The following is a 24795-nucleotide window of genomic DNA, read 5'->3' as shown; positions in this document are numbered from 1 at the left end:
ACATGACATTTATAATTTGTTTGGAGGCCCCCTGGTGGTCATAAGGCATAAAACTGCTTATGCTTTTGCTTATCTACTGTATGTCAATTTTGTTAATTTGTTCAACCAGAAATGAACTGTTTTACAAAGTCATCTGTCATCCAAACAAGGAGATTTTTTGTGGGGCTCATACTAGACATGAGATACTGTTTTGTTAATTTCATAGTAGTCTAATATTAGTCTAATAGTAATAATTAAAGTAGCATCCCCTCACACGACTGACCTGTGCTGGCGAGCGACATACGACGGTACTTCTCCTTGGTTGGCGTGCCTTCATTGGCACCAGCGGTGGCGATGGCAAAGGCCGAGGCAGCAGAAAGGGCACTGCGGTTATTGTCCAGCTCCCGGCAAGATGACACCACCATGCCATTGTTGAAGGAAAACAGGGAAAACTCTACAGGGAGGGGAACAAAACAGGGACTTTTATAAGATTAAAACCCTTAACTCTTCTTTATTGTCACCAAACGGTGAAAGGATTCTTCCACTAGAGCATTTTTTATTTACAAAAACAATATTACAACTCTTATATTTCTGAGCCTCAGGATTAGGCCGAAATGGGAATTGAGTGTGGCTCATCTGTTAAGCTATTAAAATGTATTTCTGTAAAGTGCTGAGGAATTACTATTTGTGGATAATCAAACTCAAGTTGTTGACCAGTGGAGGGCAACAGAGAGCTAAAATAAACCCAGCACAGTGTGTCCTGCAGCTCGTGGCAGTGACGGTGTACACTCCACTGTTTCTGCCTCTCTGCCTCCCTCCTTCACTCCCTCCCTTCCTCCCTGCCTTCCTCCGTTTAGCCGGGGGCGGTATAGAAGAACATGCACATCGTTGCTAAGGTACAAGGTTTCCTTCCACCTACTCACACAAGGCACTGGCTTCCCTTGTATCCAGCACCGTGGGAAGAGAACACGCTGGGGATGAATTGTGCCTGACTACCTACGGGGTGGATGCTCCCTCTCTGTGCGGTACGGGGAGGGCCAGGAGGCTGTGGGTGGTTTTTATCAAGACCTTATTTGGTTATAGTTACACTTGTCATTTTCCGAAAAAAAAAGTTTGCTATACAGTCCACTGCTGCAGTGTATATTTAACTCTTTGAGTTACTCTTCTCATCTCAACCTGTTCGCACTTCTCACATGCACGATCTGATGGTAAAAGCCTTTGATATTATTGATTTGCACACAAAACGTGATTTGGACCTAAAATGTACTCATTTGCATCTTAAAAGATCTTTTAAGAATAAGTCAAACTCCTGAATCTTTCAAATGCATTAAAGCAATAGTTTGCAATTTTGGGAAAAACGCTTACACCATTTCTTGCCTAGAAATACAGTAGATGTGGTCAACACTCTCATGTCTGTAGAGTAAATATGAACTACCACCAGCAACCAGTTATCTTAGATTAGTAAACAGGCAACACAGGTTGAAAACAGCTTGGCTCAGTCCAACTGTAGCAAAATCAGTTTGCTTATTAACAACACGTTTTACTGGGGGTTTATGAACTTTAGAGGTGCTGGTAGGTGGATTTTGGACAGAGCCAGGCTAGCTGTTTCCCCACGTTTCCCATCTTTATGCTAAGCTAAGCTAACCAGCAGGGAGCAGTGGCTTCTTTTTTACATATATTTACTGACATAAAAATCTTCTCATATCTGTATGCATGAAAGCGAATATACTGCCAGGAAATATATCCTGCCTAACCTGTGTATGAATGCCAACTGGTGTTACTTCTGCTACAGGTATTTTCAGTACTACTCCACTGGACAATTGCTCTTTTTAAAACTGATTTAATTTCCGTTTAACTGCTCATTTCACATTATCTGGTTTTCTGACTAGTTGAATTATGCAATCTGCCAGCAGGAAGTATTCATTAAAGTGCTCATAGAGGATGTGACATAAGAACAGCATGCCTGTTTGTTACTAATGATGTTGTTATTGACATGATCTATTATTATTGATTTTATTTTGTCATTTTCTAATCCGCCAAGACATTCCACTGGCAAGTACTCTATGTCACTAGCACTAAGCGCTAAGCTACTTTAGTTTGCCAGCTCTTACATTCTTGCCAAGTTACTTAACAATCTTGCCAACTTGTTTGTTTTTAAACTGGTGGGTCGGCATTCAAAAGTAGATCACACGATGTCGCGGACATGGAGCCTATCAAACAGAACACTGTGTTGTAACACAATGGCACAGAGACAAAGTATACTGCACCAGAGTTTTTTGACTTGACGTTCTTGGGTGTTGATGGTGATTTGGGAGGAGACATTTCTGCTTCTGCTTCGTCACTCTGTCTTGGGTCCTCATCACATTCCTCTCTCACAGACAGATCTGGACAGAAAAAAAGTGTTTCACAATCAAGAAAAAAAAAGGCAGCAAAGGAGGAGACGTGTATGAAACTGATGTACGAGCATAACTGCTGGGTTGAGCTTGGTGGTAGCTGGCAATGATACGACTGGGGCATAGTGTCAAAACATTCAAATTTAATTTTGTTTGAAAAAACCCCTACATGGATGTACTGCTGCTCTTTTGCTGTGCAAGCTCAAAGAAAATCGTTAAAGAAGCTGATTCTTTGTTTATTTCACCTCTTACATATGCAAAATATATTCAGTACCACTCTAACTTTGATGGGATTGACAGTCAAAGTTGCTCTAGTATGAGCGGAGGATACATACAAGATATGAGCATGACAGTGGGTTTGTGAAAATGCTTCCACACTACATGAACCTCATTAAAACTGAACAAAATCCCATGGACAGTGATTCTGACCTTGCTTGTTGAGGACAGACTCCTCCGCCTTGCCTTCGGCTTTGGTCTCTCCCTCATCAGGGATTTTGCTGGCCATGGTGCTGGACACATACAGCTTGTTGATGTCGAGGGTGGTCTTACTGAAGGGCGACATGGTGGAGTGCATGCTTGCATAGCCATTGGGAGAACAACTGAGTGCAGCCAGGTCCAGGGCTTTGCCCCCTGTGATGATGGGGATGTTGAGCGAAAGCTTGCGACGGCGGTTGGGCGAGGACGTCTTGGTGATGGAGAGCGGAGGAGGGGAAGAGAACTTGCGGCTGGCACGTGGCGACGTGGGTGGCTCGCCGTAGAGGAGTTTGTTGTTCTGGCTGCTGGCAAAGAAAAGCTCCAAAGAACTGCAGAAGAGGAGAGAATGAAAAAGTGGAAAAAAGACAGAAGGGTGAACATTAAGAAGAGCATATTTTACAACTACAAACATCACTTTTGGGATTTTTGGTTAATTATTTCCTGTGACCTGAATAAGAGAGAGAGGGAAGAATTTGTAATAATGGGGGTGGATGGTGCACTTGGTGTCAGTACACAGAAGCAGAGAGGGAACACATTAACCACAGGGCTCTTCGGGAGCTCCTGCCTCTTTTATTTAAGCTACATTGTTTAAGACAGCATCCTTCTTGCACTGAGAGCCACCCCCTCTGAAGGCCTATAAATAGCATGTCAAGTGACAGTGTGGGAGGCACGGGTGCTGCCAACAGCAACCAGCCCAGGGGAGGCCCACAGAGACATGGGGAGAGAGAAACAGAGAGAAAAGGGGAGCCAAATAGAGGATGGGAGAGGGAAAGAGGGAGAAAGAGACGGAGGTGCAGTGCAAAAAAAAAAAGCGGGGCAAAAACAGTGAGACTGAGAGGGAGGGGGCGAGAAAGGAGCAACATAGTGGATATGGATTCCACCACAGCGAAGGCTGCTGGCTGGGAGTGGGCGAATGGGAAGCCTCCAGCCCTGTATGGTGTTAGCTGCAGCCATGTTGTGTCTCCTCGCCTAAATTTGTAAAAGAAAGGAGGTGAGAATGACAAAGATGGGAATTGAGGGAGGCCGGAAGAGGGAGACAAGGGGGAGTTTGAAAAGAAAAAAGTACAAAAAGCAATGTGGAGAGTTGAGAGAGGACACAAGTCAAGCAGGAAAGAGGAAAATCGAGAGGAGATAAGCGAGCAGGAGAAGAGAGAGGAGAAAGACAAAAAGAAAGAAGGAGCAAGAGAGGAGAGCAAGGTCTGGGTGCAAAACACCACCATCAATATTTAATACCGTAGAGCCGCTGCAGATGATGGGAGAAAGGGAGAGAAAGAGGGAGGGAGGGAGAAGACAAGGAGAGAGGGAGAGGGTGGGGTCCTGCAGCAGAGTGAAGGGTTGCCATGGTGACAGCGCAGCGGAGAGAGGAATGGTCAGACTCGTGGAAAGAAAAATAAAAGTGAGAGAACGGAAAAGGGTAAAAGAGAGGAATGAGAAAGAAGAGGAGGGGTAAGGGAGAGGTGGGTGGACGCATCACCCAATTAACTGTGATGGTGGACAGAAGACGAGAGGAGTGGATGTGTTGGTGTGACCTCTCGCTGCCTCTCCTCTAGTCCCTTCTCACCTGGACAGGGTATGATAGCATGAAGAGCTGCTACAGACAGTCCACGTGAGAGCAAAGATAAATCCAGACACAGGGGGAAGTCCTACCTTTTCACTGCACCATTACAGCACTGTTGCTGCATCCTTCGGAGAAAATTAAATTTCAAACTTTGTTCCTTTTTCAGTTGTCAGAATCTACATGGATTGGCACTGAGGTGCTTGGAGGAGTTAAGTGTAACAAACCATTTGAGCTCACCTGTTTAAAGGTAGAAACACTTCCTGAAGAGGGACTACAGTAACTCTGAATTAACTTGATCACAATTGCAAACACTGTTACAGAGGTGGGCGATGTGCAGGCCCTCTGTTTCAGCTGCAGTTTCAGCTGGTTGAGACACTTTTCCTTTCATTTTCTTTGGCTGGTGTCGTCATGGATTTCAAGTCTACCACATGTACAGCACATTAATTTGCCTTGTTGTTGAAAGGTGCTATACAAATAAACTTGCCTTCAACGCCTTCACATATCAAATAATTATGCTGTTCTTGGACTGATGTTAAGCACTTTGTGACTTATGTCTGTGAAAAGCGCTTTATAAATAAATTTTACTTACTTACTTACTTACTGATGATGGACCTGGAGATTTCATTTGACTTTGGAGCTCAGTTAGTTGTTCCATGTTGGTTTACTGTAACAAGACTTAGAGTCTTACTTCAAGCAATGTTAGCTGCCTTGTGAAGCTGCACTTCCGTGCGCTAACATGGTTACAGTGATGATGCTAATGAGAATGTCATTAGTTTTGCAATTATTTGGTCATTAACCAAACTTTATTAAAACTTTGACTTGATGGTGGTAAATGAAAAGTCAGGGGATCCTTAAAGTTAGTAAGATTCATCATTTGGGGACTATGCATCTGTACAAAATTACATGGCAATCCATCCAATAGTTATATCGATGAAATATTTAATTTCTGGATCAAGTTGGTGGACCAACCAACTGAGCTTCAAGCATGGCTAAATGACCCACATATCAAAGTGCTGATTGCAGACCTCTTTACACCTGACAAATGCTGCTAATTGGTATTCAGGCCTTTGTGTTTGCAACTGTTTCCTCAAATAAATTCCGCTAATAAATGATCAAACACATAAAAACAATGTGTGCACACACAGAGTAAGCAGAACAAGATGTTGGAGTGCTATCTTCAAACGTTCTCTATTAGCCTGCAACTAAAATATGGTTAGTGTGTAAGATTTCATACCAGTGAGCTCATAAAATCCCTTAAACCTCTTGGAACCGCCTCACTCGGGGGATCACTTACCGTGCAGGGATGGCACTGATGGGCTTCTTGTAGATGGTGATGAGCTTGTCCAGCACTACGTCAGCGCTGGTGAAGACGCGGTAGGAATGGAGGAAAGTGTTCAGGAAGTCGATGGAGAGGAAGCGCAAGTCAGTCAGCCTCTCCAACAAACGCTCCACGCTGGCGTAACGGATCTGCAGCACCTTGCAAGAGTTCATCATCTTGCTGAAGCGGATGTCCACATCATCACAGTACAAGCTGGTGTCCGACCTGCATTGGAGTTTAACTGAGGTTAGGAATGTGACACATAGGGATTTAGCTCCCAGTACTTATGCAGACCACCTCCAGTTAGTACATTTTTATGGTCACATGTGGGTCAGTGGGTGAAGCATTAACATTGCTATGGGTTGGGTAGTTTTTAAACTTGAAAAAACACACTTGATAAAAATAAAAATCTATACATTATCAGAAAGTACTAATTTTGACATATTAACTCCATGGTGAATATTCAGCTGTGTATACATACAACTGTAAGAGACTAGTGTGTGTGTGTGTGTGTGTGTGTGTGTGTGTGTGTGTGTGTGTGTGTGTGCCCTTGTAATATTTATGAGGACCAATTTCAGACCTTGAAAGTGAGAAGATTTTAGAAAATTAAAATCATGTTTTCACTTATTTAACTTGCTGTTTCAGGGTCCAATTAGGTTTAGGTTGGGGTTAGGCATGTAGATGTGGGTTAGAGCATGGGGGATATGTTATGTCGCTGAGAGTCCTCACAAGTATAGCACTAAAAACATTTAAGAGTTTGGGCACACATGTTCATGCATTTTTCATATATGTATGTAATGCCAATGCCAATCTCTGTTTGTGCATGTATAATGTATGTGCATTTCAGCGTGGTGTCAGACTCTCACTTAATCATCTGTGGCACAGTCACTTTACTGTTTTCCTCGAAGGCGTTCATCATCAGACCATTGCAGCGAATGTTGTCAATGCACTGTAAGGCAAGCAGACAGACAGAAAAAAGGCAGTTAGTGATTATAACAAGCAAGAGGGAGTTAACAAACCTGTTGATGATACACATTTCTATCCAAAACGGCCATGAGAGTTGTTCTGTTCTAATCTTTGCAATGTTACGTTCTGTCCCGAAATGATGTTTGCAGCCTACAATCTTAGCTCTAATTTGATTACTTCAATTGTAATGTAAACTCTCTTCATCTAATGATGCTTAAGTCAAATCATCACTTTGTTTGGAACACATTGAGTCTTTAATCACGCAGTTGAGCGCTTGTACCTGGCTGATGTCGCTTGTCCACGCTGATTTCTCCTGTCGGGACGAAGCCACCAGGATTACGGTGAAGGGCTGGACGTCTTTGGGCTCCACCATCACTTTAAAGTCCAGGTGCTCTATGTCCTGGCCACTCCGCTCACTTTTGGCTGCAATGTTCAACAATTATTATTTTAGTGTGACAGGGTAAAATAAAATATTGTGAGAAGAAAGAAGAACTTACAAGAAAACAGAAATGACAAAATAACATTTAAACTAATTTACACTTTAGCAAAGTTCAGTTTCTAATTGTGACTGAGTCTAGCTCAACGTTCTGAGAGGGCAAACATTAATTTTTAAATCAGATTTGTGTCATGTATAATTATACTGTTTTTTTTTTAATTGATTTATACATTCAGAAATATTTAACACCAGTGACAAGAATACAATTTTTTGCATTCTTGACATTCCCACATCAGTATGGAATTTGACATTATGAGTGTTTAAAATTGCAGATATGTGTTTTTCATTTGCAGTTTCTAATTAAGAGGGAGTTGCATGAATGCACAACACTATTATTAACAATGATCCATTGTGGTTTGCTTGATTAAATAATGTGCAACCAACACCATTTCAACCCTTGTGAATGGGATTGTTTTGGTTACGTTTGATGCTGGTGAGTGAAGAAACAATATCTTTGTGGAAAAAAAGTCAACAGCTCCCTCTGGACAGTCACACAAACAGGATCATTTTGGAGAATTGTATCCATAGGGCTCAAAGAAACTACTTAACTGATCAGAAAAATAATGTAATATGTTAGTCATCTGCAGTTTTGTTGTTGTAACTGTTTAAGTTTTGCTATTCCCAAAACAAAAGTGACTGTGGGAGTGAAGACGGAACGGTAGAAATGATGCAAAGCGCTCGGAGTCAGGGTTAACATCGTGGAAATATTTTGCACAGACAGAAATTTAAATTTTGATCACTGACTGTTACAGTTTGTTTTTGGTAAGGTTTGCAATTATTCAAGTCCAGTAGTTTACTGAGCTACATTAACTGAAAAATTGTATAGCTTTACTGTATGTTTCAACTCCTACATATACACTTTTGAATATATTGTACATGGTAACTTACTCTCATCATCTGTCCCCTCTGGCTCCTCCATCAGTGTGCAGTCTATGAGAGAGACCACTCCATTCTGTGACAGGGTTGAAAGGTCACAATTTCACATACAGTTTGCTAGACAGAGGAGGTTTCTTTGTGGGTTTTTTTTGTAGCATTTGTTCAGTAGTCTGAACATTTGCTTCTAAAAAAGGTACCGACTTTGTAAATGTCTCCTTCAGGGCCATTAAAATGCTGCGTCAATGCTATGAATTTATTGGATATGACTAAAATGTTTTCTGGAGAAAAAGAAAATGAACTAAATTATAATTATTATATGTATATTTATTCGTTGGGAAAATTCTAAAGCTTTGTCAACTTTTTTATTTTCACACCTCAGTCGTGGAAATTGCAAACTCCAAAATTGCTTGAATTAGCTTCAACCTGTTTAGAGACGTTTGATCTGTTTTATAGGAAACTTTAAGAAAAAAGTTTACCAATAATTGGGTTGTATCTTATTTTTTATATCAGGTCCTTTGAATCACAATCCTACTGTACCTTAGTGATGTGTAGTTTTCCCCCAGAGCCGCGGGTACAGATGATGAGATGTTTGGAGAAGAGGAAACACTGTCTCTCGCCCTCTTTCTTCAGAGACAGAGAGCCCAGTCGGCCTCTCGTGATCTTCCCTTTCTCGCTCATCGGCACCTGGATCAGGGAACCTGTGGAGTGTCACCATCCCGCACACACACACACACACACACACACACACACACACGAGAGAAAACACATGAAATGTGACTTTGACCTTGATCTTATAATTGGTGTTTAACCTTCGAAAGCCTTTTATAGGAATAATTAAATGACTCTCTCTCAGCAATTCCTGTACCACAAGGTCCACACATCTTTCGAACATCAGGTGTGGTTACAGTTAAAGACAAATGCACAAAATGTTTGCTCCTACTGTATCTGTAAATCTTTAGAGTAAAATTGTGTGTGTAAACATTTAGACTTCTGTCATTTGTAGTTTGCAATTACAGTGAAATATATAACAGGTATGTGCGTAAGTAATCAGTGATTTTATTCACATGTCTGCAGAGATGGAGGAAGGTATTGAACATCTGGGTGAGATTATATGTGATGCATCACAACAGAAGAGATGTGTGAGGAAGGTGTTAAATGTATGAGGAAGAATTGATATATAAAACTGTAAACAAATAATGTATGCCATGCCGGTCAGTATAGTGTTACTCAGTTGATAGGTAGTTACTTACTCAGTTTGAAATTCAGTAATAACCTTACAGTTACTATTGACGTCTGACTTTGACGTCTCGGGTCGGCTTGTTTGCTGTCTGACCAGAACTTAGATAGTGTGTTAATCATCAGTTTGGTCTCTTTGTTTTTAGTGAATAAACTGGTCCGGTGGAGATTTTCAGTGTATGTACAAATGATTTTTAACAATGAATCCTTAAACTGAACTGACTTTGCTAGCTGTGAGCAGTGAAACTCCCCTCACCGGTGACTGAGAGCACTGACAAACTATACGTTACTTCCTCCTTAAAAGACTATGAAAGCCACAGAAACAATCATAATCTAATAACTCATCAGTAACTTGGTAATTAGCTGTTAACCATATGTGCAGTGCTTGTGTTGCTAGTTTTGTATTGAACTGAACATGACAGCTAGGACCAGAATCAGACTGAAAGAACTGAAGACAGTCAGAATGAACACTGGACATTACAGCAGTATGAATGGTGAGGCTAAGTGCATTTGCACATTAACGTGCCGCTAAGCTCAGGAAAAAAAGTAGACAAACTACATAGTCAGTGAGTGAATCTTTGACCTTAACTGACAATATGATTTGGATCATCAAAGTGATTGTTGATTTCCACCTCTATAGTCCAGATGCAAAGGGTCTTGAGTTATTGTTTTGTTTAAAGTCTGGGTGTGTTAAAGTGCTTTTTTGAGGTTGGGTTCTCTAGAAAGCTTTGAGCACCGAGGCTAAGGTCAGTAAATTCCTCCAAATTGTAGGCATTGTTAAACTACAACATCTTATTTTCTATTTCTACCACAAGTTGAATACAAAAGATTTGATGTGTGGGTGTTAGTTGTGTAAAAGTACCTTTGACAAAGCTGAGCAGAGTAGCACACGTAAACTAACAAGTGATGTAATGTAATACATTTTCCGTTGAGTAATTAGGACAGTCAATAGTAAAAACTCTTCCAATGAGTATAATGTGTAATGAATAATAAAGTACAGTTTTGAGTAAATTGTCCAATACTGGTTGTGTGACCTTTTGTTTGGTATTGTGGGTTCAGTTGTGGCCTCCTTAATTAGAGAAACTAAACATTTGTATAAATTAATGAGTCTCCAACCCTACATTCAACCTTACATGTTTACAATAATTTTTTGGGAATTTGCTGAGTATAAAGTTTGCAAACAAACCAATACAAAAATCCCTGTTCACAATGTTGTCTTACTTACCTTGCCTGACAAATGTCTGACTGGTGTCCAGCAGCACTTCACAACCCTCCACAATCATCCGCTCAATAGCTAAGTTCTTCCTGATGTTCTCCGTCTCGCTCACCTCATCATGCATGATTCTGAAGGTACAGAATGAAAATCAGAAACTTCACCGTCCAAGTTGCTTGTTTGTTTAATTCATTAAATGTAGCATCTCTTGACAAAATCACTGCATGAATCTGACAGACAATTGTAGTACAATGCACATTATATTTTCAATCGCTTGATTGACTGACTGATAGAGCTACCTGGAAAGTTCCTCCAGTTTTGACTTGGCATAGTCCAAACTGTTTCTCTCTACATGCTCATGGGGGGTGTGAGCCAGCAGCTCATGCAGCGTCAGGATGTAACGAGGGATCTGAGAGAGAAAGAGACAGAAAGGTGTTTTAATGGGTTATTTAAATGAGTATCTTTAATCTTTTTGTGTTAAAATGTGTTAAAAGAGATTTCAAGCTTTTCAGAAAGCAGTGTCAAACATCTTGACTCTAATGGCCTTGGACTGGTAATTAACTGTTCATGAATCCAATCCAGGGTTTGCCCGAGAAGCAAAAAGATCCTCTCTGTTACCAGAGAGCTAATAATATTGGCACTTTTGTTCACATTCACCATGAAACACTGTTTCCTTTCATCACCACAACATCCACTGTCTTCATTTGAAACATAATTGTGCTGCTGTTAATGTAGCTTTGAAAACCTCAGTTCATTTGAACACAGATTGTTATGCAAAAGTGCTCCAACTGTTTGCACGTCAGCATTGAAGATTAAGAAAATGAATTAAGTTTTCTATGGTGACGTCTCACAATGGTCTAATTTTTTAAATAATTAATTTTCATTTCAATTCAACATTGATTGCCTAATAGAAGCATTCTTACTTTTTATGTTTTCAGTTTTTTGATGCCAGAACTGCTGTATTAGTGATGTCACTATGATGAAAGTTAAGTTATGAAAAATTAAAGATAAAGCATTGACGCATTTTGAGGTTTAATGTTACACTTGTTGCCCTGATGGGGGAGCCATGATTAACAGTCTTTTATACTTAAATGCCATTTTCCAGAAATCATTGGTCCAGTTTAGACCAAAACAGAATGATATTTTCTGTCAAATGGGCATGTGTCTAACTTTGAAAGACCCGATATGCAGCTCCATGAATCTCAAAAACAATACAACTATGAATACAAATGAAACAGATTGGCCTAATGAGGGGCTATAATAAAGGTCTAACTCATAAGTGATATGTCACAACAGTGTGATTTTGACAAAACATGGAAATATGAGGCATTTTGGCACTGTGCAATGTTTAGAAACACTACACTTGTTGGTTTAACTGTGATATAATGCAAAGTCAGAAAAGTAAAATTGTGAAAAGCCATAGTTTTGTAAGAAGGCTCTGGATTGCTTTATTATACAAACATAACTCTTGATGTTTACCTACAGGTACACCAAGTTTGCTTGATTCAGGTCAGTACATCGGAAAAGTAAACATAATACCGTATTTGAATATATTTCCCCACAGTGTTGTTTGAGCACAAAGACCTTTTTCAAAAGGATGTAAGGTTTATGTGCATGCACTAAACAACGTGTACAGGCTTATACTTTATCACAATGTATACGGATTGTGTAATAATACTGCCATTATCAACACTGTAACCCTGAAGTCTCACCTGAAACATGGGGTAAGTGAGGAAGGTCTCCAGTGTCCTCTCTTCACAGTCGGGCTTGGCCTCGTACTGCTTCAGCAGTTTGTCAAAGTCTCGGTTCTGTTTGCAGTGGGCCAGGATTTGCAGGCTGTACTGATGGTTCCTCACAAACTCCTGGTAGATGTTGAGCATGGGCAGCAAGATGTCAAACAGGTCCGCTGTAAAGAGAAGCAGAAGTCTTCATAAATATAAATATTTTCTGACACTACATCAAGAGCAAAAGCTAAAAACAGGCTATTTCTTATCATTCTCCATGAAAAAATGAAATTGCTTTTTATTTGTAAAACTTTCTGCAAACACCTAAATTAAAGTAGGACACAAGTACAAAATCATTTGGATTTATGTTGTTTACAGTATGAATCATGTGAGAAAAATGGCATTGTTTTCAGAGAAATGTGTTTGCAAGGTATGAGTGCCACAAGCTGGTTGGCGACTCTCTCAGGTAGATTTTTTTTATGTATGATTTGGGGGAACTGGCCCTTTAACAAACTCCAACAAAAACAAGCCAAATGTTGTGTGGGTGACTGAGGGGTAGTCTCCGTGTCTCTTACCCAGCACTAGGGTTGGCCAGCTGGCTATCCGGGCCTTCAGGCCTTGGTAGAAGATCTGATGGAGGAACATGATGGTCTCACTGATAAAAAAATCAAAGCAAAACAGTGGTCATGAGGTATTGTTTCTCCCTCTCTTGTTCACAACCATTGGCAGCTTCAAATGTCCAACTATCACAACCAGTCTCAGCACCAGCCACCTGTTAAGGAAGATGCTGCTGACATCATCGTGAGTGATGGGCGGCTTCTTGGAGCTGGCGGCCATGCGCAGCGGCCGCAGGAAGTTGTTGACCAGGATGTGGAGTTGCTGGACGTATTCGGCCTCGGCCTCCAGCATGCTAAACACCACCTGGTTCCTCTTCCTCATGCTTTCAGCGTGGGGTGAACGGATGTAGTCCTGGATGATGGTTTTCCATTTCCTGCGGCAAATCCAACCTCGCAGGAAACTCTGGACCTGTGATGAAAAAGGTTAGCACACACAAGTTAAGCTACCTTTGTTTGCATTTGTGTGTGCATGCATGGATTTGTGACTATAATGAGGAAATCCAGTGGGTTTTGGAAGAGTTTTACCTAATAAGTAGGCTACTTTTCTTTATAAAAAAAGGTGTACTTAGTGCTCCAACTGATCCTGCAACTTTGGGAACAATTAGGAGATAGCTAATTTTCACTGGACAGCCATTATATGTTGATATACTTATATTTCCATGTACATTAAAATGAGTATTTCACATAAAATTAGTCTGGGAAAAGTGTATTCCAATAGAGTCACAGAACTTTTTAGTATTTCATTAACTATTTAAGACAATTATCATTGTTTACATGAAGCATTGTTAGATAGTGACAAACTGTCACTGCCACTCTTCCCTTCACTATGTAGATAGTATAGTAGTCCCTCCTGGAAGATTTCCGACATCACAAGGCGAAGAGGAATGCACCTAGTCAGACTAAGATCCATATCTTGAAGCTAATGGCTATGAAGACAAGCATAGCTAGCTCGTGTTTGGATCATCACTGTGTGAGAATTGCTAAAGAATGCTAAAGAATTCCTAGTGTTTTTACTAAAACCTGCATTAATTGACTTTTTGTGGTCACTTGGGGGTATCACAATAACACATATTATGACCTAATAAAGGTGCCGTGGAGAACGTGCTAGCAAACAGTTGCCTGTTTACACATCCTGCAGACAGTAGCATTTATTTGGAGTGGTGTTTCTGCTGATCTGACAAATTCAATATTCATTCTCCTTCATGCTCCGTTTCCGTCTTCACCACCTCCTGAGATCTATATTGTTACTACTAGTTGAACATTTTACACCGTTACTAGGTAGTACTGAGTGTGTAAATCATAGATGTAAATACAGCTACCTGCTGCAGTTGGAAACAATTTTTGTTGAGAGTACTGAGAGTACACCAAAACAGAAACGTCGAAGGCAGTAAAAACCAAAACACTGAGCTCAAAGACACAAAAATACTCTGTAGAGCTGAGGGGAACAGCAGAATCGGGTCATAATTATCTGTAGGTTCGTTGCCTTCTCAGCTTTAAAGTAACTGCCTTTCTAAAACTTTCCAGCTTCATTAAGGAGCAGGCAGCTGCTTCAGTAGAGCTGAAGAACAAGCCTGTGGTTGTAGTGGATGAGGAGCTCCCTGCTGTGAATGCGAGAGTGAGCTTCCTTGAATAAATGAAGGTTAAAAATAAAACCTGTTTCAGAAACCATACGTATATCCCTGCTGGAACAGATCAAACTTCCCCTCTGTCCTTTTCCCCTTCCCACTTGGCTTTCCTCTTTGCATTGCTTTAGTTTTTCTTGATAAAGACAGAAGAGTGATTCAGGCTTTCTCCTTTAAAACGGCACAGCACTGGTAAAGCACTGGTAAAGCAGTCAGACCTCACCTTTTTGATCTTCTTGATCTCTGTGTCGTCTTCACTGGGAGGCACCTCCGGATTTGACTGGATCTTTTCATTGTCCTTCAGCAGTCCAGCGATCTGAAATCAAACACAAATCAAACATTGACTGAGTACCTCACACTGTATGCATCTATAATCCTGCTCTTGATCTTGGTAATGTCATATTCTCTCACTGCACTCACTGTTTTTTTTCATGATTCTGAATGTTTTTTTGCTTAGTTTTTGTTCAACTTTGTTATCGTCCATTAGCTGGTTTCAAAGATTCACATATGAACAAACGATACCAGTTTTATCTAAATGTATTTCATTTTATTCAACCCTTTTTCATTTACTCCCATTAGACTCACACAGTGTATGAATAAGAACAGACCAGAGAAAAACAGCTCTCAATAAAAGACTGAAATTAAACAAAACAACCCAAAATCCATTACTACTTCCCGTTTTAGCCATGGAAAGTGAAACAGTTGATTATCATTTTGTGGTGCAGGCGGCTGTATCAGGTACAATAGAAGTTGATTCATGCATATTGAAAACATTCAATTCAAATGGAGCTATCCATTAGCACATTAAAGAGAGATGTATTTGATCCATTTTAGACTGTATAATTAGGATACAAAACACTCAGTAACAGTACTGCAGGGTCTCTAACAAGGACATCCCGGGGGCGCCGCAAGCTGCGATGCTTGCCTTGAACTCACAACATTTTGGTTTGGAATCCGGGTCCTGACCTTTGTCCATTGCCCTTTCTGTCTTTATACTCTGTGACTGACTACTTTTACTTCAATCTTTTCTCTCTCTCTGTCTCTGTAAACCATACAGTAACAAAAAACAAACACACACAGGTATTACTAGCATGAAATTACAAGGCAAGTTACCTCTGATTTTAGCCGCTCTATCTCGATTTCCCCATCCTCTATCTGTTGTCGAAGTTGCTTGGCAACCGTTTTCTCCGTCTCCACTATTTGGAGTAGATGGAGATACTTCTGCATGAGGGTCTCATGCTCTGTAGCCAGGTTCCTGTAACTATACAGACACGCACACAGACATTGTAAGGACCTCATTAACGCATGTTTCATGGGCTCGCCATGGATTTATCAAAGCAAAAGCAGACTTCTGATCAGCATATGTTTGAACCACAGACCTTACGTCCACACCGAGCCCAGGCACTTACGCAACCAGTTATTCAAATACTTGTGGGCTTAGCAAACCATGTGTAAAGCCTGCTTCTGCATGAGCAATTATTCTGAGCATTACCCAATTCAACAAAAGGTTTTAGATTAATTGATTCAACATCATAAGACAGTGTGTCAAAGTGTAAATACGCTGAAATAAATAATAGTAAAAAAAAATATTCAAAGCCTTAGAAAATGGCATCCAGACATAAGAAACCTCAATAAAGGCCACATAATGATATGAAAATACAGATCTTCATTGCCCTGCTGCGTATAACATGCTTACAGGCCATCTTACTACAGTAAGTGCTGCTGCCCTGACTGAGAACTAATCAATGAGATCTTCAATAAGTTCAATCAATTGACCTTTCGCCTTACAAATTCACACCGCTGACATTTATAGCGATTGTAACACTTGGCTTTCATGACCCTCTTTTGTCTCTAAATCTTAAAGGGGCATTTTGCTCACAATTTTACTGTGGAGAAGAATGGTAGGAAAGTTTATGTTGTGCATTCATTTTGAGCTGAAGGCAGAATATATTGGAGAGGACATAGCAGATTATCATTTATATTGTGGTTGATTACATTCTGTTGTGGTCCTTAGAATCTTAGTCAGCTTAATGAGACTTTTGGAGGTAACACAAATGCTTTTTTAGCCATGCTAGCAGTGGGCTTCTAGGTGTGGCAATGTCCACTGCATAAGAAAATATCCTGACAAATATCAGAAAATGGCCACGACATTTTTTTTTAAACATTCATGGGTCCAAGAGACTAAATCGTAATGACTCTAGTGATCCCCAGTCTTTTTGGGTCAGGTAAAATCTGCATTTGTCTGATATTTTGGTTCAGCATATTAGCATATTCATCTTAGCATTTAGCTCAAAGCACTGCTGTGCCTTAGTACAGCCTTATATTTGATTCTTGTTAGGATACAACTATATCTCATTTTAAGGTCCGACTGAAATCACATTTAGTCATCCCTCTTTATGACATTTGCGGACCCATTTACATGCTGCAGCTGAGCGGCTACTTAGCTAGCTAACCTGCAAACTAATGTTAGCAGTGCACAATTCCCAAGTGAATGTTTGTTATATCGCTCGTTTGACAAGCTACGGTGCAGAACAAGACACGTGTTCACGGGTTAGATAAGAAGGACACCTAAGCAGGAAAGCTAATATAGCTGCTGTCCTGTGACTCTTGTTCTTGTGCTGCTGTCTGGCTCGGTGCGACCGTCTGCTCTGCATATGAGAGAATGCTGAATTATTGCAAATCTAGGGGATGCCATCATGAAACCAAAAATAGGTCATTTCTCCCTTTTTGGTTTCCGACTTTCTTTTCTCATAGGAGAACACAGGACAATTGATTTAAAGGGCAGATATGTATGCTGTAGTAGATTTATTATTTTTGTCAGTGGACTTTGAAATATCAGGTTGTGAGAAGTTAATAGTACTTCAAATGACCATTTTGAGCCTATCGAGTCTTACAATCTGATAGACTTGAAAAACCCTTTCAATGTCCTACATCACAGGGTGCACACACACACACACACACACACACACACACACACACACACACACACACACACACTTCCTCAACATCCTCAGCTGACTGTGTGTATGTAGGTGAGAGGTCATGTGTGAGAGGTACCTGGCCTGTGTGATGGCAGCCACCCACTCATCACAGTCCTTGACGTCCTCCGTGCGCAGCTCCAGAGCCTTCTGGTTGTCATGATTGAACGTGACGGTAAAGTAGTACTGGAAACAGATATGATGGAAAGAGTCAAATATTTGCTCAGCATGTAATAAGACAATCGGTATATATTAAAAGGTTTTAGTGAAAGCCTATCTAAGGGAAAACCTTGCATGATTTGTCATCACTCACCGTCTTTTTTCATAAACCTACATTGTGTTCAAATTTAAGCTGTATGTCTACACACATGCATGCCCATGTGTGTGAATGAGTGGGAGAGAGAGATCCTGAGGGAAAAATCTTGAGAGATTCATTATAAAGCCTCTGTGCATTCTCCCTGTAACCTGGCAACTCACCTCTGAATTGGTGGAAGCCTCTCGACTGACGCCACATTTTGTTTTGCTTTGTCCCAGTGGTTTGGCTGCATTTTAGTGACAGAAACACCTCTGTGTCCTCATCCGTTTTTACTCCCTTGCCAATTATCCTCAGTGACCCTTCAGCCTTAAAGGTTCAGAAATGGCAATTATGGCAAATGCATGTGGAATTGTTTTCTAATAGGCTTATCAGGTAAAATCCTCAAATCAACAAAGTGGTGGTCATTGCATTAATAGTACAGACAGCCTATTTGTAGTAGAAACACATCAAATTATATAACACTAGTGCGTTGTAAATAGACCCCCACAAATCCAATATATTGGATTTTTTTATCCCTCCCAAATGCCAAGAGCAAATCATTTGTGAAGGGGAGTAATGTTCCATATTTCCTGATGAGCAGCAGAATGGGCCTTTGTCAATAATGTGCTTCCAATCTCTTGCTTCCTGTGAGCTGTTATGTCAAGCCTTTCTTTTTGCCACAGAGACACTATCTCTTGGTAATAGAGACAATGTAGCCACTAGTAAATCCTTGTTTAAAATGGACAAAAGGTGTTTGAGAGAAAATATAAACACACATACTATACCACTATGTAATGATTATGTTAAATGTGGCCTCCAATTACTACAATCAAGAGTAATTTCTCTAAAAAACATTTTGATCCAGTTATATTTTTAATTAAAATGCTTTTTCTTGTAGGCCCAGACTATAAAAAGCCATGTTCAGATGTTCGATTCTACTTTTTTTCTATCATACATGTATAAATGTACACCCTAATGTTCTGTTTGAAGTCATTAATAACTTACTTTACACTTACTTCACATTGTTTTGACACCATGAGTTTTTCTAATTTTCTGCGAGTTGCTTATAAACATGATCTTGAACAGATGACTTGTTTCAGATTCTGCTCTGAACACAAACAACAGCTTTAGAGTCCAGCTGTAAAGCACAATTGATTTGTATAAGACCCTTTTTGTGATTAGTGCTGACAGTGCTTCTCTCACAGCACTACCCCTCCCAAAACAGCCTACTTGGGTTTCTGTTACTGTGGTTTTATAACAGTTTATCAAGCATGGGTGACCCAAAAATCAAGCAGTGTCTGACTGGATAACATTCTGTACATGTATTGAATGACTTTTGAATGACCTATTTCCTGTATTTGGTGTAACAACCCTTTGTGGTCAATGCATGTTTTGCCATTTCATTAAATGTGCAAAGAGAGTTTGAAGAAAAGGGAAGCGTTACCACTTCAGTACTTTTGTACATGAACAAAAAGTATTATTAAATAATAAAGATGTTATTATTATACATACAGTGGTTGGGTTTGTGTCACCGCTACATAGTGGTAATGTTTCTTCCTGTGTAATTTGAACCACCTGCAGTAAACTGAAAATGTAACTTGGTTAATTAACATTTAAAAAGTTAAATAAAAACGGACACACATTTCAAAACAATTGGGACTATATTTGGACTATTGATACTCCATGGTGCAAAAGATATAATGGACCACTATTGATGTACGGATGTATTCATTCAGTCTATACAAGTCATTGACCCACTTGCTCTGGTATTGTCCTTTTGACACAGATACTGTTGAGAATTACTGCGATAACTTAACACTGACACAGCCGTGCTGTTTGTACAACACTTTAAGAGTGTACTTAATAAATTCTGTAGAGTTTTAAAAAGTTCTAAAGAATCCTCACAGAAATCCCTACAAACAATAGTCAAGTTATGAAATATGATGGTAAACTAGATTATTTTTTCTTTTGTTCTTTTGTTTATGTGAAACAAAGAAAAATGGTAAAAACAAAAACATATCAAGCACTTCCACTTCACCCGCCCTCTACCCCATCACCACCTCACATTTCTTACATGCCCACATTTGCTGCACTTGCTAAGTGAAGCACAATGCCGAGGCATGTTGTTGCACATTTCGTTGGCCCCTTCAAATGCACTTTTTCAGATGCAAATAGGGGTTGCCATAGTAACTGTGGGCTTAAACGTAGCTCGCCTTCTAAACGGGGAATAAGAACATTTAAAAAGTAGAACACTCCAAAGAATACAATGAGAAGGGAGAGACAGACGGAGAGGGAGGCAGAGAAAGATCTTTCGCCTTCTTGAGGAGTGAGGGCTATAAAAAGCGCTGTAGCCCTGCAAGGTGGCAGTTGGCTTGGCATCTATTCGCTGCATTGTCCCTCTCCCTGTCACACACAGATAAGATCCAGCACTCGCCCGACCATTCCTCCTGCAGCTCTGACACACACACACACACACACACACACACACACACACACACACACACACAGTACATGCAGACACACCACTGAGACGCTCATCACAAATCTGTTGTAATCTGCATATGTACCAGGTTTAATGTCTGTAAATCTACAATCACATTGCCTCAGATGACCTCTGCAGTCTCCTCATTGACTCGAGTGTCATTCTTTGTTTTTCCAGAGTGGGGGAAAGGGAAAAGGAAATCTGTATGCCCTCAGACACCTGGAGCATTGATTACTCTTTCGGTCCTCATTTCACCTTTTAGAGATCAACATCGGTGCATGCCAGGAGGTCACAGTGGGGCGACTGCAGACTTCAAGCCACACACAAGATGTACAGATGTGGACACATGCAGACATGTACACTTGCATGATTGATTGCCCACTACGAAGTGTGCGGTTCTCGCACATGAAAAGTACGCATTTGTGCAAATATGGATTGATCCAAATTTTATATAGGTGTGCACAAAAATTTCACACCCCCACACAAATAACACAAAACTGAGAGAATTTATTCGTGACACATATTATGTAAAGGGACACGTGCTAAACAGAAGACTGTGTTATGCTAATTGAAGGCTTTCAAATTCATTTAATTCACTGTTGAAATAAATTCACTGCAGCAGCCTGCATGAACAGCTGTCATCATAGATGTCATTCAGTCCGTATTTCATCCCAAGAATAGAGCTCTTCTCCTGACAGGGTTTTAAGGAAATAGGTTTAACGGTGAGCAAAGTTTAATAGTTTACGTCTCGATAAGAGTGGCCAAGAAGTTCTCATAACTAAATGACAAAGTTGGTTGTTTGTCAGTGTCTTGCAAAACAAGCCATTTGACAAAGTTCTTTCTGATCTGCTATTTAGTTCTGGTTAATTTTAGGCAACTAAAACTACTTAAATATCTCTCAATGTCAAAGTTCACATGACTGTAACATCTTGCTTGTTAGGAAAATAACAAATAACCAGTGATTGTTTAGTTTTTTCCTGCTGAGGACTGTAACCCCAAAAACCTAAATTTGAATATGTTACAGGGGAAAAAATGGTCTCTGCTAAAATAAACTGAATTCTGCTGGCACATCTGTATGACGCCCTTTTGGTGACAATGATACTAATCCTGACAGCTCTGCCAACAAAGAGCAGAGGGCAAGTGTTTGAAGAACATGACGTGACAGCAGAGTTCAGTTCCATGGACAGCAACACCAGGTACAGCTGATGAAAACGGCCACGTACAGAAACTGTCGGAGCCACTGTACAATAGTCTCTCATAATGACTTTACCCTGTGTCCAGCCTTCATCTGACATTTATACAGTAACATTTAAATATTGTAACTCAGGATTGGGATCCAAACCAGACAACCTACAGTAAGGAAGCTATATAATTCAATTGATTTGTTAAATAATAATAATAAAAGAAAAGTAATATTTGAGTCTGACAATATAGCAACAACATATGTACAATAATCCTCAAACATTGTTTTGGATAGATCGATATTTTAGCTATTTATATTAAATAAGAACTCCCAACACATGTTGCATTTTCAGATAACATATAGATGGAATAGATATGACATGCTCAATATTTGTATGGGATTTTGGGTGTATCTGGTATTAGTTGGTGATTTTTTTGTAAGACTCACTGGAGTAAAGTTCTAGTTATCTAAAACTGAACTTTTGCAATGGAGTTATTTTCAACACCTGTGAGTCCAGAACAATGTGGGCACCCGTATTAGTTTGGTTTTCTCTTTAAATCTATAATCTGAAAAACATTCAAAGGCGTAGCCTAGGGGGATCATGAACCCCTTCGTCCCCGGCTTCAACGCGGCCAGGCTCATTTGTTGCATGCATAGAAATAAGACAAAACACTCCAATGCCATGACACAAACACGATGTGTATAGTTTTCAGAATGTTTGTCTCACTTTTGTTGTACAAACATTTTATATAGTGAAAGTGCAACAGAAAGTCCAGGTTTACCTACATTCATGTGAAAACTTTCATACATACGCTCAAAAGGAAAATAAATGCCAAATTAAACATTGTAATGACATTGGTGGAAAACAGTGACAAGCTTTTTTTCCCCTTATAAACGAAGATTATGATGACTGACCAGATAAAATGACTTTTGACTTCAATTATTCATCGGCTGTGCTGCAGGGAAAGCAGAAGACACTGCAGCTGGCAGAGCAGATTTCAAAAGGTGACTGCAGTCATAGCTCACAGCTGCTTGACCACTTCTCTGGCTCTTAAATGCTTTTATGCCACAAGGTTTATTCCTTCCAGCAGCAGCCTTCATAAGCCTTCAAAACGGTTTCGCTAGAGGCAACCATGCTTTCCCTGAGATTATTTCTGACCCTGAAAAAAAAGAGAGTGGAAATTGTGTAGCCCTCACACATGTTAATCCATGGCACTAAATGCCTGAGGAATTCAAACGCATGGGGGATGTGCTGAAAAACAAAAGCATGCCTGGGACATCGTTTGGGTTTCATTCATGGCTATCGTTATCAACATTATATGATAATGAGAGAGCTATCAAATGAACTAAGCCGCTATGAACCGGGGAGACGCGCAGTTGCCAAGGTAGGATGCTATTAATATCAAGACAAGGAATTAAATCAATACGTCAAAACGACAGGGAAGGGGCAGCTCTCCTCCGCAAGATGGCAACCTGCAAAGTTTGGATGCTGTTTAAGTTTACTCCCTACCCATGAGCTGCGATCCCTGAGCACTTGAGGGAAAAAATGCAGCCTCTTATATAAAAATAAATGTGCTGCAACACATATTGTTATAAGGAGAGAGAGAGAGAGAGAGAGAGAGAGAGAGAGAGAGAGAGAGAGAGAGAGAGAGAGAGAGAGAGAGAGAGAAAGTGGAGGAAGGTAAACCAGTTCCCGTGTTTGCAAAAGTTCCTCGGAGAATTGCATTTATCCTGTCAACTTTAAACCACTGCATGATGAGTTACATGTGAGGTTGGCTGCGAGGCTATTTTAGTGCAGAATCGAGACAATCAATCAGTTAGAATGACGCCATTACGTAACACCGAACGTCAAGTGAACATCTCTGGGACATTGTTTGCGTGATAAATAGATGTTGGGATTAAAACAACAACTCTGTCGTTTGCGCTTCTGCTGCGTACACAGACACCTCCTCGCGTAAATGAGTCTTTCGCCGAGTGCCACACTGATGAAAGCAAGTTTCTCCAAAAACAGGAGACACATCAAGTAGCATGTGCGAGTGAGCCTCGTTCACTGAGACGACTTACATCGACAGTGTCAGTCAGTCGGACTTAAGGGAGCTTCGCGTGATCGATATCTCACCTGTTTCTCTAAGCATTCCTTCGCTGAGAGGGACGGTTTCGGTGACGGTGCCCTGTCACAAACACATCCCTCCAACAGGTACAGTCCGGAGGGGCGTGAGCTGGAGTCGTTCTCGAAATAAAACAGCATGTTCTGCAACAAAGCGAACCACTTTGAATGCCATTTTGTGTTGTCTGAGCTTTTCTTACTCAGGCAACCTCGCCTCGTCCCATCCTTCTTCGCCAAAAGAGCCAGATAGGTGATGTGGCCGTCATTGAGTCTCATCCCTTTCTGCATTTTGGTCTGTGAATCCGAGAGGATCTGCGGGGGGGATTGCCTGCGGACTCTTACATGTTCTTCTTCTCCTCAGCACCTCCGAAACCCAGTCAGACTTGGTGGGCAGCAGCCCACTCCCGCGTGCCCATCATCCACAGTTGCCACACTAATGTCTGCAACGGCGAAATAAATAAAAAAGGATGCACGCAGAGTCAAAGTTACGCATTCAACTGCACTAATTCCACGCTGCGAGCACACTACAGTACAGCTGACGCCGACGCCGTCTTAGAAAAGCCTTCCTCGTGAGCCCGAATCGCTCATGATGAGGACTGAGGTGTCCCCGTGCATAGCCTACACGCGCGCACATAAGCGAGCGAGCGAGCGAGCGAGTGAGCGCGCACACTGCATCCTGTTCTCACAGAGGGAAGAAAGCGCAGTCACGTGACCCTTCCCCGGAGCAGCAAGATTTCAGCACCTTGGACAGAAACTCCGAGGAGCAACACAGAGGAGAAAGAGAGACGGAGCTTCTTCATGTGGAGAATCCCGGAGCAGATAAGGCTTATCGGGAGGCCCTGTAGACCAACAACACACACACACACACACACACACACACACGCACACACACGCACACACGCACACACGCACACACGCACACACACACACACACACACACACGCACACACACACACACACACACACACACACATCTGAGAGGAGTGTTTTCTTTCTTAGAATTTGAACCACATGTGGAAAGAGTCTGATTTTGGGATGGGGAATCGAGATAAGTGCATGCAATAATGTCACTCATGTCTATGGCATATTATTTTGTATTTATGTTCTACCCCTTCATTTTATTTGACCATGCTTTATGAATCGGTATTGTTCTTTTGCCACTGTACATCACTTTAGTCAACTTCTGTTGTTTTTAAATGTGCTCTATAAATAAACTAAACTTGATAGTTGAAACTCTTGTGATAACATTTAAATGTCCTTGCTCAACTTATTATTTAG

At 40.7% G+C, this 24795-nt stretch overlaps 1 protein-coding gene across 1 annotated transcript in view; it reads right to left on the bottom strand.

The window, feature by feature from the left end:
- The window catches only part of LOC137887349 (ras-specific guanine nucleotide-releasing factor 1-like), a 29558-nt gene extending 5425 nt beyond the window's left edge, over window positions 1–24133 (bottom strand). The window contains exons 1-17 of the mRNA XM_068730266.1: window positions 23530–24133; window positions 17530–17636; window positions 15586–15733; window positions 14696–14788; window positions 13006–13259; window positions 12809–12888; window positions 12222–12415; window positions 10809–10918; window positions 10522–10640; window positions 8598–8758; window positions 8073–8136; window positions 6969–7111; window positions 6589–6671; window positions 5699–5947; window positions 2802–3175; window positions 2247–2363; window positions 263–433 (exon numbers count right to left, since the gene is read on the bottom strand). Coding sequence (XP_068586367.1) covers window positions 263–433; window positions 2247–2363; window positions 2802–3175; window positions 5699–5947; window positions 6589–6671; window positions 6969–7111; window positions 8073–8136; window positions 8598–8758; window positions 10522–10640; window positions 10809–10918; window positions 12222–12415; window positions 12809–12888; window positions 13006–13259; window positions 14696–14788; window positions 15586–15733; window positions 17530–17636; window positions 23530–23805 — 2743 coding nt within the window. The 5' untranslated portion in view covers window positions 23806–24133. The remainder of the gene's footprint in view (window positions 1–262; window positions 434–2246; window positions 2364–2801; window positions 3176–5698; window positions 5948–6588; window positions 6672–6968; window positions 7112–8072; window positions 8137–8597; window positions 8759–10521; window positions 10641–10808; window positions 10919–12221; window positions 12416–12808; window positions 12889–13005; window positions 13260–14695; window positions 14789–15585; window positions 15734–17529; window positions 17637–23529) is intronic.
- Window positions 24134–24795: the final 662 nt, after the last annotated feature.

Source organism: Cebidichthys violaceus, unplaced genomic scaffold (genome assembly GCF_023349555.1).
Source record: "Cebidichthys violaceus isolate CVI_PGR_0920_01 unplaced genomic scaffold, fCebVio1.0.p SCAF_5, whole genome shotgun sequence".
In the NCBI taxonomy this organism is placed as follows: domain Eukaryota; kingdom Metazoa; phylum Chordata; class Actinopteri; order Perciformes; family Stichaeidae; genus Cebidichthys; species Cebidichthys violaceus.
The sequence above is the reverse complement of the archived record's forward strand: the minus strand, read 5'-3'. Positions and strand labels throughout refer to the sequence as shown.